Source organism: Macaca fascicularis, chromosome 11, assembly GCF_037993035.2.
Source record: "Macaca fascicularis isolate 582-1 chromosome 11, T2T-MFA8v1.1".
In the NCBI taxonomy this organism is placed as follows: domain Eukaryota; kingdom Metazoa; phylum Chordata; class Mammalia; order Primates; family Cercopithecidae; genus Macaca; species Macaca fascicularis.
The window spans coordinates 33,418,608-33,434,770 of NC_088385.1; the positions used below are offsets into that span (position 1 = coordinate 33,418,608).

Genomic DNA, 16,163 nt, shown 5'->3' on the forward strand with positions numbered 1-16,163 from the left:
TTATTGACACATGACCGTATTACCAGTCCAGTTTTGACCAGTAATAATTTGGTAGTAGACCCATCAGAAAATTGCACCATTTTAGTGATATCTTCCTTTCCTTCCAGGTCCCGCTGTGGTTGAACGCTCTGTCCCTTTCCAGAGAGCTCTGACACCCTTGTGCAGACCTCCTGGTTCATGAGATGGGCTCTCACTCCCTACTTCTCTCCATGTATTAGCTGTTCCTGATAAGCCCTGGTTACCCTCCCAGACCTACAGTCCACTGTGCTTCAGGTCCCCAGATGTCAGGAAAACATATTGATGGGTTATTATCAACTGCTTAAAGCACCTCCACATTTCAGAAAACATTTCACACAGAAGAGTTCAGAATCCTGGGAATCAGTCCGCATTTTATTTTATAGTACATTCATATAAGTTCCTGTATTTCCAAGGTAACCAGGTCACATTCAGGTTAGCACTGCTGGTAACAAAATCATACAACTACCCTGGCTTCAAAAACAAGATAGGGTGATGCACATTAATACCTCTTTCCCTTTGATACTGCAGAAGACAATACATCACAAAATAAAATCTCAAAAATCACATGCCTTTTACAATCCAGTGTGAAGGCATACCATTTATGTTAAAATTAGACCATGTGGAACATGAAAATAAAGAGTTTGAAAGCTCTCTAAAATTTCTCCCAATGCCATCTTTCGCTTCTAATGCCAGTTGGCATGTTCAGCTTCAATGCCTTGGGAAGGGAGGGGCAGAGGAAAGCAGGGGGTCACAGAACTCCAAAACTCATGGTTTTCCAGGCTACTTCTATAGAGATTACTTAACCTAAAATTCTAAAGAGTTAATATGCATGAGGGATGGTAATATAGGAAGCACCTGAAAAAAATTCCTCCAGTCACTGATGGGAAATTTAAGCTGTGAATTTTTGTGAATTTTCAATTTCACAGAAAGGAAAATCTGTATCACATCTAGTAATATGTTAAGTTCTGAAGATACATTTTTCATTTGGCTGAATAAAAACCCTATGATCCATGTTCTGGTCTTGAACCAGGTCAGAAAAACAATGTAATCTCCATCTGTAATATTTCCTATAGGCCACCTAAGAGTGCAGCCACCCCAACCATTGAAAATTTTGAGAAGTCAAACTGAGCTATAATAAAGACACAAACAAATCAGGTAGGAGAAAATCCAAAGATGTGAGAAAGCGAGAAGTTAGATTTGTTTGGGTCTTTTTCCTAGATTAAAAAAAAAAATACATCATTATAAAATGCTTTGAACCGTGGTCCAACACAGCTGGAATGACAAGTTATTTAACATACAAGTCCCCATCCAGAAAGACAGTGTGCTTATGTAGCACCTTTCTCTTAGAAGTTCAATGTGCTTTAGGTATGATTATCAATTAATTGCATAATTACATTATTCAGAATATACTCCGACTTACTGCTGACTCCACTGACTAAAGAGCCCCTGCCACTTGCTGCCAAGAAATTGAGTCCTGAACTTACAAGGTTAGGAGTGAAATTGGTATGTGTATTTGTTGACCCCAAAAGAAATACCACCCCTTTTCAAGGCAGAAAAAAATGAGAGAAGAGGGAGTAAGACACTTCTTTAAAAAGCCACGAAACATCTTATGAAAAACCAGAGCCAGTGCATATTTTATAATACAACCCCTGAAAACAGCCCCCAGCAGCAGGGTGAGCAGAGGGAGCAGTGAAGATTTGGAAACCAGAGTGACTTGCAGTAACTGCCTAACAATAAATTCACAGAGTAAAACGCAGAATAGTCGACATATAACCAAGGTTTATGTTGTATCTAGAAATATGTTTTATGCTTTAAAAAAAATTGCAATGCACTCCAAAAATTTTTTTCTGATAATTCATGTACAACAGAAGGCACTGTTATCCGTATAAATCCATTGATTCTGCATGGCAAAAACCTGAGACGTGCAAGTCGATCCAATCCTCTAAAACGACCTTGGGCATTCAGCCTTTGGAACATATGGTTTGTCCTTTTCAGTCCAATGATTGTTTTTCTTTCATTTCATACTTACAGTAGCTGTTTAAATATATATTTCAGGGTGACAAAGGTCAAAGGGGAAAGAGTAGATAAAAGTGCTGCCTAATGCCAAATGGTAGCTGGTACAGCAGGAGGGCCCTGAAAGCAGCCCCCTCATTTCATCCCCTTGACCCTCACACTCCTTTTGTGAAATAAAATGCAGTGATGACAATTGGTCAGCTGATGTTCTTTCCTTCAGTTGTTGCTGGGCACAGTCCCAAAGTTAAATGCGGAGAGGACTCCTTTGTTTTCAAAGGTGAAGCCTCCCTGTTGTTCAATCTTCTTCTTTGCTTCTAGCATTTTTCAAAAGAAAAGGGGAGAAGAAAAAAAAAAGAATGCTTAAGGTGACGAAGTTGGAGATGACCCAAAGGAGCCAGATTGTTTATATGCTTAGAACTGTGAAAGAATGTGACTCGTAGTATTAGTTATTCTGCCAAAGAAGAACTAAGAATAACAGACCCATGTCAATAAGGTGGTATGTTCACTACCATCGGAACATCTGCAAAAAAAACGAGTAAAAAGAAAACACATCTCAGAGTTGGATTCTACTTCACTGTCTCTACTGCTGAAAGAGGGCCCAGATTTCTCATATCAGGAGGGCTGATCGAGAATCTGCACAGAACTGAAGATCTAAGTCCATGCAGAAGAACCAGCATTCTAAACTCTAGATGTCTAGTTTGCAATGTTTCCTACTAAAATTTTTTTGTAACTACAAAATCGTTTCCAACGACAATCTACAAGTAACTATAATAATCAACATAAAATAATTCCTCCAGCTTAAAAACTGAAAATTAACAACAAGAAACAATGTCAAATAAAGCCCAACAATGAGAAATGGAGGACATTCCATTTCCAGGAATACAAGCTCCTAGGAAGAATTCATCAAGTGCCTTTGGCCCACGGCTGAAATGTTTAGGGGAGCGATCCAGCTGATTAAGTTTCCCTCGGCAAGACTTATCCCAACCCTTACTTTGTACCTTTACCTCCAACATACGATATGAATGTGAATGAGAACACCACTAGGAGATACATATTAATGTGCAGGTTTTTGCAAAGTTAAGACATCATGAGTGATTAAAACAATCATACAATAATGACAATTCCTTATTATCTTAAAGGGTGAGTCTCTAACAATTTTAAAAACAGTGTTTAGGTGCCACCTGGCTCATCAAATAAGGCTGACTGTTGGCACTGTGACACATGCACTTCACTCTGGAGGTTACTCTGGCTGACCTGCCACCGTCCGTCGGTGCTCTGCCAGTGTGTACACCTCCTGCAGTGCTGTCCGCTGATCCTCGCTGAGTGGTGCCATCAGCAGCTGGTACCAGGCAGCATCTCGACTCTGCACAGCTGTTGCAATTGGGGAGGAAAAGACAGGAGGGTACAGTGACTATTAATTTAGAGAACAAGTAGTAACATGATCAAATTACAAAGAAATTATCCCAGACAGTAACAAAGAGTACAGTACTACAATACACACAAGGTAATGAAACTTATGCCAACAAAGGATTATTTCTGAGTACCCACTTCGTACCCAGCTATGTGGGATATCAAAGGAAGGTAACGATACTGCAAATCTCTAGTCTGCCTAGTTCTCTGTCTCCTTTGCTGTCTTCTATGGATGTTCTCTAAAATCCAGAACACCTGTACTCACTTATTACCATTTTCCTCTGGAATTGTCATACTACCTGCAGCTTCAGCATTGCTACCACCCCAAGGACCCAAATCTGTACCTCTAGCAAAAATCTTCCCCTAAGCCTCCTGGACGGTTCCATTTGAATAGCTCATCTCAAACTCAACACAACTAAAACCAAATTTAACAATTTCCTCCCAAACCTTCTATCTCTCCATTTATCTCACCAGTTCTATTAGTCTCCCAGTCAACTACTGTCCATTCTTTAACATCTCTGAGCATGCCCTCTCCACACCCAAAGCTCTGCTTCTTTCTTACTGTCTTTCATCTATATGCTGCTTTCCATCAAATGTCACTCTCCCCATTCCAGGTCTCTATACACCTAAATTAATAAAGTGATCTCCTTTGGCTCCCACATCTAGTCCTTCCCAGTTTTTTTCTGCACATAATCCATCACCGGATAACTCCCCTGAAATGACTTACCACATCTACAAGGTCACCGCCTCAGAACACAACTTTCAACACTACTCCAATGGGCAATGGGATGGACCACCTCAGTCCAGAATTCAAGGCCACTATAGCCCAGTCCAACTGTATTCCTTCAGTGTTTAAGCAGTGGCCCCTACATGCTGGTTTAAAGCTGCTTGTCACTTGAGAAGCATCTTTAAAAATACATCTCCTGAGATCCTACTCAAGATCTAAAAGCTTTCTTGGTGATTATGACACACCCATGTCTGGAACTACACTAGGGCACAGCTTCCATATTTCCATCTCCACGTTTATGCTGTTATATTTGCCATGCTTTGGAATATAGTTTCCTGTGCTCTCTGCCTCCAATTCCTGTGAATTTCAATAAACACATCTAGGTAGTTTTTTCTTCATTAATGTTATTTGTAGCAACACTACAAAATTGTTACTAATATTGCCTTATTAGTAACAACATTTACGCATAAGGATGTTCATTTTAATAACCCTCATAATGGCAAAAACATTGGAAACAATCTTAAATGTCCCACAGTGGAACTAAATTATATGGAACTAAATATAACTATGGAAATACTATGTAACCATAAAACAAATAATCTATATTAATGAGATTTTAAATAATTTATTTGATTAATAACTTTCTAAATAGCCTCATTGGCTTGTTTTTATTCTGTAAATTTTCCATTTCCATTTTTCCACTAGGTTACTGGTCTTACGCATTTGAGGATGGCGTCTGTACACTGTGTACGTTATGCCTATTATGCATATGTGGCAAATATTTTCTCCCCCCAATCATTTATGAGTCCTGTAACTGTAATTAAACTGTCCTTTGTTGTTTAAAATTGGCAAATTACTCACATAGTAAAAAGTCACTGTCTTATGCTAGCAATTGCATTCTACAGATTGTGAATAACTAATAGGTTGTTAGCTACAACTTTTAAGCAACACATGCCTGAAGCACTTCATTCTTTGCTATAAAAATGCTTGCCCATTTATGCCTAAAGGATGAACAACATACACAGATACTCCATATATTACTTTTGCAAGGACAACCTACAGGTTCACCCTGCTACTTCTCAATGATGAAAATTGCTAGGATTGGGGGATAGGTGTTCATTATTTTAATTTCTATCATTTCATATATGTTTGTTTGGGGATTTCTATCATAAGGAATAAACAAAAAAATTTTTTAAAGAATCTAGACCAATCTTGGGCAGATATCAAAACAGGAAGAAGTGAAGAAAGAGTTTAGAAAAAAAAAAAATATCAGAAGATGTGGGGAATAAAGACATACTTATCAGAGCTTGTGTAAAAAACTGATATTCATCCACACTATTGTCAAGGTCAAGTGGAGTACTGAACCCCTCAAGCGCGGTTTCTTCCAATACTTCTTCATCCCAATCATCATCTTCCTCCTCCTCATCTTCGCCTCTTCCATTATTTGACTGCATCGCTTGAGCAGTTACATTCGTCTCCTCTTCATCACTTGAAATCTCCTCTGTGAACCCATTAATTATTTAAAAAGAATCAAAACACATACGGACAAAATATAAAATTTCGTGACAAAAACCAAAGACTATAAAACTATACTCTGGAAAGGAAAAAGATCTTCCACAAAATTTTAATAAAAATAAATCTTATCTCTGGTGTAAAGAGGAGAATCAAAAAATAAAAATAAAAAATAAAATAAATAAACCTTATCTTTACTGTAGAGTTTGCTAAGTTGAGAATGTCCTTATCTTCCTCACTGAAAACAAGTTCCCTAAACCTGTTATCCAGATGAACATTACTACTGTTAGGCTATGCACGTTCATTAATACAAGAATATTATTCAATTGCATATTTCAAAATTACCTTTGTTTAAAACAAAAGTGACTGTACAGTCTGTGCATGTGTTTTAAACAATGGCTTCCTATTGAGAATTCAGTCCTCTTAATTAACTGAGTTGATTATGAACTGCTTAGAAATGCCCAAATTAGATCATTTCTGCTAGTAGAAACAGTAAAAATACAGATCCAGCCATCCCACTTCAGGGTACATATCTAAAATATTTGAAATCAGTATGTAGAACAGATGTCAGCAGCCCTGTGTTCACTGCAGCATTATCAGCATTATTCACAATAGCCAAGTTACAGAATCAACCTAAGTCAACAACAGATGAATAAAGAAAATGTGGATTCTTTAAAATGAAACACTATTCAGCTTTTAAAAAGGTAATTCTGTCATTTCCAACAACATGGATGAACTTGGACATTATGATAAGCAAAATAAGTCAGGCACAGAAAGACACATACTGCCTGTTCTCACTTATACATAGAATCTAAAACAATCAAACTCATAGAAGTAGAAAGTAGAATGGTGGCTACCAGAGGCTGGAGGTGGTGGGAATGAGGGAATGTTAGTAAAAGGGTACAAAGTCTCAGACAGGAAGAATTAGGTTTTTGTTTTGTTTTGTTTTGTTTTTGGTATCTATTGTACAGCATGGTGAATAGAGTTAATAGTATATCGTACATTTCAAAATTGGCAAGACTGTAAATTTCAAATGTTCCCACCATTAAAAAGGCTATTTAAGGTGATGGATATATTAGTTTGATTTAATCATTCCACATTATATTCACAAATCATAACATCACTTTGTACTCCACAAATATATAATTTGATAATTTATAATAAAAAGAAATAGCAAAAATATAAAGAAAAATAGTTAGCTACATGTGGCTTGAAAAGTTAAAAACTTGAACTACATTATGTATCACCATGGATTCTGTATCTATTTTCAGTATCAATCTGTTCCTAGCAGTTAGATTGTAACTGAAATACTGGAACAGGAAGGCAGTCAATGCGGAACAAAAATCAAGATAAGAGAGAAATCCTGGAGTAAACCCAAACCAGGTAATATTAACCTAAAACTAGTTCTATTATACACATCATACTGAAGCAGGTAGATTGAACTAGGTAGTTTTAGGAATAAGGCACTTAACCATAGTTTGGACCAAATACACGAAAAAATGCATGGCAAATTATAACTATTAATACAAAAAGACTGAGAAATACCTCCAGGAGTTAATCATTCCATACTTTAGTAGGAAATACAAGAAAGTCTGGGATATTACTAGAAAATTTTCCCTCAAGCCATATAGTATAAGCCAATAAAGAGTTACCAAACCAAGAAATTAGAGATAACACACCTGAAAAAACAAAAGAATTCTACAACTGCTGACACATAGTTAGCTAAAAACAAAACAAAACAAAAGTCACACATGCAACACTTCTAATAAAGAAGCATTTCTTCAAAAGACCTACATAGATTTTAGAAAAACAAATTAGAAGCTGTATTTTGTGCTGGGGAGTGGAGAAAGGGTAGTTTATAATCCCTGGTATATGAACAAACTGGGATGATGCCAGTTAAAAGTGTTTTAAATCTATACATGCTAAAATCACAGAATTTAGCATCGAAAATAGAGCTATATGTTTACCAGGAAGAGTTCTGATCTTTCTCAGCTAACGAGGTCTCTGTTTTTAACCAGGAGAGGAAAAACTCCACCTGGAATTGGAGAATGCTACTTCCTACTCTCTAGCAAGTAGCTCTGCAATCTCATCATTAAACAAAACAAAGGTCTAATATTCAACTCGAACAATCTTACTCTGATTCTCAACTAAGTAAATCCACTTCATTTAGGTACTTTCCCTTAATTTATATTTAAATCGCAAATATATCTCTCAAATATAATGTTGATAATGAGTCACCTAAGAACCGTTACAAAAAAGAAAAAAAAGACACTCTCTACTAATCTGTGGTACTAACACTTCAGCTCTTAATCTAATGATTCATTTAACTCATGGCTGCTGTCTTGATGAGGCTGTTAGCACAAACAAGAACATTAGATACTAGATTGCTAACTTTTAGTCAAGACCATTTGATTGTTATAAATGTGTTTCCTAATGTGTAACAACATCTATTAGGCTCCATAAAAAAAAAATCACTGAGTATATTAGGGGTCAGAAGGTGCACAAATCTAAACTTATATCACATGATACAATTAATAGCAAGTCGCCGGGCGCGGTGGCTCACGCCTGTAATCCCAGCACTTTGGGAGGCCGAGGCGGGCGGATCACAAGGTCAGGAGATCGAGACCACGGTGAAACCCCGTCTCTACTAAAAATACAAAAAATTAGCCGGGCGCGGTTGTGGGCGCCTGTAGTCCCAGCTACTCGGGAGGCTGAGGCAGGAGAATGGCGTGAACCCGGGAGGCGGAGCTTGCAGTGAGCCGAGATCGCGCCACTGCACTCCAGCCTGGGCGACAGAGCGAGACTCCGTCTCAAAAAAAAAAAAAAAAAAAATTAATAGCAAGTCAACCAAGCCCAAAATATTTCTTATATGTGCAGCAGACCGAAGAATGTAAATCTGTTTAATGTCTCCACATAGAATAGTATTCAAATAAAGTGCATACACAAATCAAAATCAATTGCAACATTCATTTCAATTAGAAGACTTTACCATTTTCTTCCATATCAGCTTTCTCTGCTTTTGAACGATCTTCCCGGTTTACCAGTTGTCTAGTAGCACAGACCTGCTTTAGGCCAAGGAAAAGGAAAAGAATTGAGGGAACAATCTGTCCCACCACAGCGTCTACTGCAGGAGGTCGATTTTGCAATTCCAGAAGGATACTCAGTCCTATTATACACATCTTCCGGTCATGATGTCTGCAAATTTTGAAGAAAAAAAAAATGTAGACATGAGAAGTGGAATAAAGAACAAATTCTGGAGAAACTAAAAAAAGAAATGTCCAAGGCATACTCTAAGGTTCATCTGTTGATATTATACAGAAACATTCCCCATTTTGTACTGTATGAAACCCTATGTAAATCAAATTTTGTAAACCAATTATTTTCAAAGACCTATTGGGAGTCTGCAATTAACATGGTGAATCTTGCCACAATATCAATTTATAATTAATATAAATGTTATATATGGGCCTCAGCATAAGGAGTTTTAATAAAGCAGAAATACCTATATTTGACAGCATAAAAGTCCTATACAATGGGGGCGGGGGGAAGGAAGAGTTTCTTAGACTCTTCCAACATTAGATTGATCTACAAAGTTTCTCAGCACACATAATCTACCCAAACCCTAAGAGGTGAAAGATGGTTCAAAAACTCAGCATCTAGTAAGATAGTCAGCTGAACTTAATGTAAATAGTCTACTAAAGTCCTATGCTATAAAATAGCATAAGAAAAAAATAAGGATAAGGAAAATTCAGAAAGAAAAAAGTTTGACCAATAAACATTAGACATTTTTCTCCTAAATGTTTCCCCTAAGTTGTTTAAAACTAAAAAATTAAGAATTAAAAGATAACATTGGCAAAACATTCTTAAAATTGTGTGAATAAAAAATTCACTTGCAGCGATTCAATTTGTTTAAAGTGAGAATAATATAACAAATCCAATAATGAATATTCTACAAGCTTCTGTTATTCTTCATTATTTGCATTTCTTGATTGATTCAAGTCACTAATGCCCAAGTACTATGCTAAAACAGAACTGTGCTTAACCTGAAGACCTTCTCATCCATGCAGCCCCTAAATACAGACCACATGGATCACAGCAGAAAAGATGATTATCAAGCAGGGCTCTAAAGAATCCAAGGAAGCACAACCCAAGGACTCCCAGTCTACACAATAGCAGGGAAATTGCTTCCAGTGCTAATAAAGACATAAGAGGACTAACTGCTTAACTTTAAATGACCAAATCTCTATTCCCTAAATCTTTCTCAGAGATAACTTTAAGAACAATTTCTTTGAAAGTATGTTCTTCCCTTCAAGGTTTTAATAACAAATCTCAATAAGGGATAAATTCCAGTGTCCTGCAAGTAGAAAAATTAGAACACACATAGCAGCTTGTAAATATGTTCCCCCATTCCTATCGCCCCATCCTAATCCAGGCCTCCATCTTCTCCTGCCTGTGGCAGCAATGTCTTAACTACTTCGGGGAGTCTGTTCCTCTCAGGAAATTTTTCTAAATGATCTCTCACAAAACAATACTATTCATTTCCAGTTAAATATTAGATAGTGTTTTAAAACAAATTAGACAGCTAGCTCAATTTCTAGCATAACACAATCACTAATCTGTGTTGGGTGACCTGAGGTGGGCACATAACACTAATTGGAATCTCACTCTTCCTATTTTTTTGAGACGGAGTCTTGCTCTGTCAGCCAGGTTGGAGTGCAGTGGCGCGATCTTGGCTCACTGCAAGCTCTGCTTCCCGGGTTCACGCCATTCTCCTGCCTCAGCCTCCCGAGTAACTGGGACTATAGGCACACACCTGCCACCATGCCCGGCTAATTTTTTTTTTTTGTATTTTTTAAGTAGAGACGGGGTTTCACCGTGTTAGCCAGGATGGTCTCGATCTCCTGATCTCGTGATCCACCCACTTCGGCCTCCCAAAGTGCTGAGATTACAGGCGTGAGCCACTGTGCCCGGCCTCACTCTTCTATTTTTGACAATTACGAGAGTGCTTCACATAAAACCAAATTCTCCTACTGGCGCAGCACCTGAGATACAAATAACAAGCCTTCTGACCCCACTTTTGAGAACAGGCATCCTTGAGATCTGCAAAGAGTTAAACATTCTGTGACATTACATTATATCTTTGCCAGAGGGGTACCTTCCTTAGAAATCCGACTCCATTTAGAATGTTTTTACCCACTGACACTTAATCATGGAACCCAGACAGACAATTAATTCTTGTTGCCTAGAGATACAATGATACACTCATGTTAAAAAAAAAAAAAAAAAAAAAAAAAGGCAGGAAAGGGCTACATCTAATTTTCAGAGCCTGCATTGTTTCCACTAGATTACCCTGCTGAAAAGGATTCTTAATCCTCTAAAAATTAAATATTGACAATACACTAAAAATAATTCCTAAGACATGAAAATTATCTTTGTACATGCTATTATATGCAAATATTAAAAAGCAAACTTTCCAGAAACAGAAAAGAAGTGTAAAACCCAAAAGACACATACCCAAGAAAACAATCTGTATCATTCATCCATTGATTTATAAACTGTACAGTGATAGGTCCAGGGTTGTGAGGCAACTGAATTCGTTCTAAAGTATGTAGCAGCAAATCAGGGTTGTAGTACAAGGCAGCAATTGCAACCTGAAGACACATGGTACGAAGCTCACTAGTTTTGACCCCTCGAGTTAATCTCTCCAAAACAAGTTGAACGAAGAGTGGAATGCACTAGAAGACAAAAAGAAAAAGAGAGTCAACCACACAGATAGCCCAAGTAACTTTTATAGAAAGCTGTATATTGGCAGAGTGTCCTCAATAAATAAGACAGTCTTAATGGCAATGAGACTTTTGACTAAATCATTTTAGAGTTATTTAAAATATTTATATTATAAAAACCTAGAGAGACTAACTAGACAAAAACAAGTCCTATAGCAGTGCCAGAAAATCTCCTTCCTTCTTAAGTAAATTAAAGTCAGCTGAAGATTGTCCTGTAAGAGTCCACGCTCAAATGGTGTCAATAATCCCTATGTGGACACAGCCACTTGCACATCTAAGGTGAAATCACTGCATGTCATTTTCTTTGACAAATTAAATTGGAAAGAAATAAATGGGACTGAAAATAATTATGATGTAATCAGATTGTTTTTGAGAAAGAAAATTCCTGTTGGTATAAGATGAAAAAGGCTGAAGAAAAAATGGTGGAGCCTGAACATTAAAAAAATACCTGACTCCAATTCTAAAGTGCAATATTGATGAACTAATTTTACTGGAACGATTTCACAATAGTTACTTTCAGTTAAAGGGGATGAGCTGAAATGATTTGTATAAAATAAAATCTGAGGTCTTACTATAAGCCCCTTTTTAAAATAAACTTTAAAAAAATCAAGGTTTTGTGTAGAAATTTAAGAGTTATATTTATTATTTTCTTTTTAGTAGGCCAAAAGGCATATATATCTGGGTCAGCAGACTATTAGTCTGGTTTAGGATAACATATTGAATCAAAATACATGACTACACATACTTTTAAGACTATAAAGCTCTTTACAAAGATAACTAGTTTAACTCTACGTCTACTTATGCTGATACAACATATTCTGTGTTCTAATTTGAGATAACACATATAAGCTATGTTAAAAATTATTACCATGGTCAAATAATTAGGTGTGGATAAACGCAGCCACAAGAAAATATAAATTAAGTTTGAAAAGCTCTTTTAAAACTAGATGTTTTAAAACTAAAGTTTCAAAATTACAGCTACATGGGAGAAATAAGTTCTGGTGTTCTATAGCACTATGAGATGACTATAGTTAACAGTAATACATAGTTTCAAATAGCTAGGAGGAGGACATTGAATGTTCCCAACACAAAGAAATGATAAATGTTTGAGACAATGGATATGCTAATTACCCTGATCAGATCACTGCACATTGTATCAAAACATCACTATGTATTCTATAAACATACAATTATGTCAATTTAAATAAATAGAAAATAAAGTTTCATTTTCACAAATATTTACTCTTATACACAAAGCCATAAGAACATAAAGGAATTGTGAAGTTTTAGAAGTAGTAAAAGAATTCCATTATATTAAAACAAAATCGATTATGGAGGCTGGTTGGACAACTACGTAAACGCACAATTAGAGTACTGTGCAGCTGCAGAAGGAATGCAGAATATCTCTACATGCTACTACGAAGTGATCTGCAGGATATGTTACTCAGTGTAGAAGGCAACACAGGAAATGTATAGTATGCTACCATTTACCTAAGAAGGCAAGGCGAGAATATCTATTTTTTGTTTTTGTTTTGTTTTTTAATGAAAGGATGAACTAAAACTAGGGGAAGAAACAGGAGAAGAAGGGTAGAGGAATAGGGTGGAAGCTGGACTTCTCTGAATATACCTTGTCTTATAAATTTGACCTTAGAACTGTGTCTATGCTTTACATATCCATTACCAAAAACTTAAGCTATTTCTTTGTTTGTTTGTTTTGGAGACAAAGTCTTGCTAGAGTGCAAGGCTAGAGTGCAAATTAAGCTATTTCTAAAAATTAAGATAAAATGAAGTAAGTGAATCAACCAAACGAGGATTATTTTAGTAACTTTAAATTTTAATTATTTGACTGTATTTTCACTGTATATTGCTAGTGTATGAATATAGCTTAGAGATAAAAACAACTACTAAAAAAACAAATAATAGTAACCCTTTCTTGGTAACAAAGTTGGTATAATTAGTCTGAGGGTAAATGTATCCATTAGTGGGATAAAGCAAGCAAGTAATTAAGATGAGAACCAGAATTTTTGGTGTGGGAGATATAGAACAGTATCAAGTAGGTTAAGGATAAAGAATGTAGTCATGAATTTGAATTAGAAACATCTGTGTGTGGCAGGGCACGGTGGTTCACGATTGTAATCCCAGCACTTTGGGAGGCTGAGGCGGAAGGATCACCCAAGATCAGGAGTTTGAGACCTGCCCGGCCAACATGGTGAAACCCCATCTCTACTAAAAATATAAAACTTAGCCGGGTGTGGTGGCAGGCGCCTGTAACCCCAGCTACTCGGGAGGCTGAGGCAGGAGAATCACTTGAACCCAGGAGGCAGTGGTTGCAGTGAGCCGAGATCACACCATTTGCACTCCACTCCAGCCTGGAGTACAAGAGCGAGACTTCATCTCCAAAAAAAAAAAAAAAAAAAAAAATCTGTGTGTATTAGATGGAAACAATAGGCACGGGGACTCCAAAGAGGTAAAGAAGAGAGTGGAAGAGGGTTGAAAAATGACCTGTTGGGTACTGTGTTCACTATCTGGGCAACAGGTTCAACAGAAACCCAAACTTCAGCATCACACAATATATCCAGGTAACAAACCTGCACATGTACCCCCCACATCTAAAATAAAAAAAAAAAAGATTTATCTGTGTACATTAATGCTTTATTGACTAAAAAAGCCAAACAACATATTTCTTGGCTCTATTTTGTAGAAACACAGACCAATCCAATATCAATGAATATATATATAGTGATATATTAGTTACATACATTAATATGCATTAGTATATATGTAGCTAATTATCAACTTATTAATATGACATATAAATAGTATATATTATATGCATATTATATATATATACACACATATATTATACATACATATATATTTTAGATATATATGTATAGCAATGAATATCCCTTGTACCCAGCTCATAGTCTTGAATACCATTTCCCAGGCTAGAACAAGACATCTATAAGATAAGCCTGGAATATCTAGTCATACCAAGACAGCAAGGAAACTACCAAAGACTATTAAAATCAGGTTAAAAGGGCTCTCAAGACAAATTTAAGAGGCTCCCACTGGACAAAAATAAAACTATGTATACTTAAAATACACTGAAACATATAGAGTAAATTTGGATCTATACATTCATAAGGATTCTAAATATTTTTAAAAACCAAACAACATAACATAACATTTTACTGATCATCTTTGGAGAATGCTAGGTAAGAAACTTATCTTGAATAATGGTAAATAAAGGGAAATACTCAAGCTGTTTCTCAGAGTAACCTGATAATTTATCAGAAAACATTTCTCTTTATAGGAATATTTCAGCTAATAAAGAAGAAATGACAGAATTAGAAGATCACCATCAGCAACACTAACATCATGAGAGACCACCAGACATACTGTGCCTCCGAGTAAAATTACACACCATCAGCCATGAAGTACATGAGCTGAGACTGCGCCATCAACACTACATGTAATCACCAATTTACAGGAAATTTAGAGGAATGGAATGCCAATCAACACAGTCCTTCAGCTATACTTGAGTGCACTGTAATGGTAACCTCACTAACGTAGCGATCACCTTGTGTCCTTAACTTTCTGATACACAAATTCTTGAATACTGCTATGGTCTCAATATGGTTTGTCCTCCCGAAACTCATGTTGAAATTTGATTCCCAATGTGGCAGGTTTTGGGAAGTGGGGCCTAGTGGGAAGTGTTTGAGTCATGGTAGTGGTCGACCCCTCATGAATGCCTTGGGGCCATTCTCCCGTTCTGATGTAATGAGCGAGTTCTCACTATCATTCTGGCACAACTGAATTACTTTTTGTGGGAAAGAACTAGTTCCCATGACAGTAGGTTGTTATAAAGCAAGGTCACCCCTGGGTTTTGCCCCTTCGCATGTATCCACTTCCCCTTTGACCTTCCACCACATTGTGATACAGCACAGGCCATATCTTGCCAGCTTCTGGTGTACAGAATGGATTCTAAAGGATTCTAAAGTCTTTGGCGTGGATTTATTCTATAGCCTTCTGAACCTCTCCCCAACCTATGTTTCCATTATTAAATCCTATTGCTCAGAACCCTCCAAAATCCAGTAAACAGAACTAAATCCTTCTTTAGCCCTGTTCATGTCTTGTGCTTTACTACCTTCTTATTTTGTTAACATCATAATTTCTTTTCACCTCCACTGTAACACCTAAAAAGTACATAATAACAAAGGGGGAAAAGAGCCTGTTGGGGACAGGTGGTAGTTCACACCTGTAATCCCAGAACGTTGGGAAGCTTAGGCAGGATCACTTGAAGCCAGGAGTTAGAGAGCGGCCTAAACCACATAGTGAGACCCCATCTCTACAAAAAATTTGAAAATGAGCTGGGCTTGGTAGCATATGCCTGCAGTCAGTCCTAGCTACTCAGGAGGTAAGATGGGAGGATCACTTGGGCCCAGGAATTTGAGGTTACAGTGAGATATGATTGCACCATTGCACTCCAGCCTAGGCAACAGAGTGAGATCCAATCTCCATTAAAAAAAGTTTTTAAATAAATATCAGTAATACTTTATGATTTTTTAGAAAGGTCATAATTTTTTTGTCACTAATACCCCAATAAAGCTTGGGGGTAGGGAGAAGTCATCCTCAAAAATAATGAAGATTTTGGTGGTAAGTAAATAAGAGGAAGCTCTATTGAGAGCAAAAAGATG

At 36.8% G+C, this 16,163-nt stretch overlaps 1 protein-coding gene across 2 annotated transcripts in view; it reads right to left on the reverse strand.

Moving 5' to 3' along the window:
* Positions 1 to 369: 369 nt before the first annotated feature.
* Positions 370 to 16,163, reverse strand: part of IPO8 (importin 8) — a 67,091-nt gene continuing 51,297 nt past the window's right edge. For both annotated transcript variants that reach the window (XR_012420103.1, XM_005570475.4), the window contains 5 exons: positions 11,195 to 11,415; positions 8,670 to 8,875; positions 5,466 to 5,669; positions 3,286 to 3,402; positions 370 to 2,345 (listed from right to left, as the gene is read on the reverse strand). Coding sequence is in view for 1 of the 2 variants with exons in the window: in XM_005570475.4 (XP_005570532.1) it covers positions 2,248 to 2,345; positions 3,286 to 3,402; positions 5,466 to 5,669; positions 8,670 to 8,875; positions 11,195 to 11,415 (846 nt within the window). In the remaining variant the exon portion in view is untranslated. The remainder of the gene's footprint in view (positions 2,346 to 3,285; positions 3,403 to 5,465; positions 5,670 to 8,669; positions 8,876 to 11,194; positions 11,416 to 16,163) is intronic.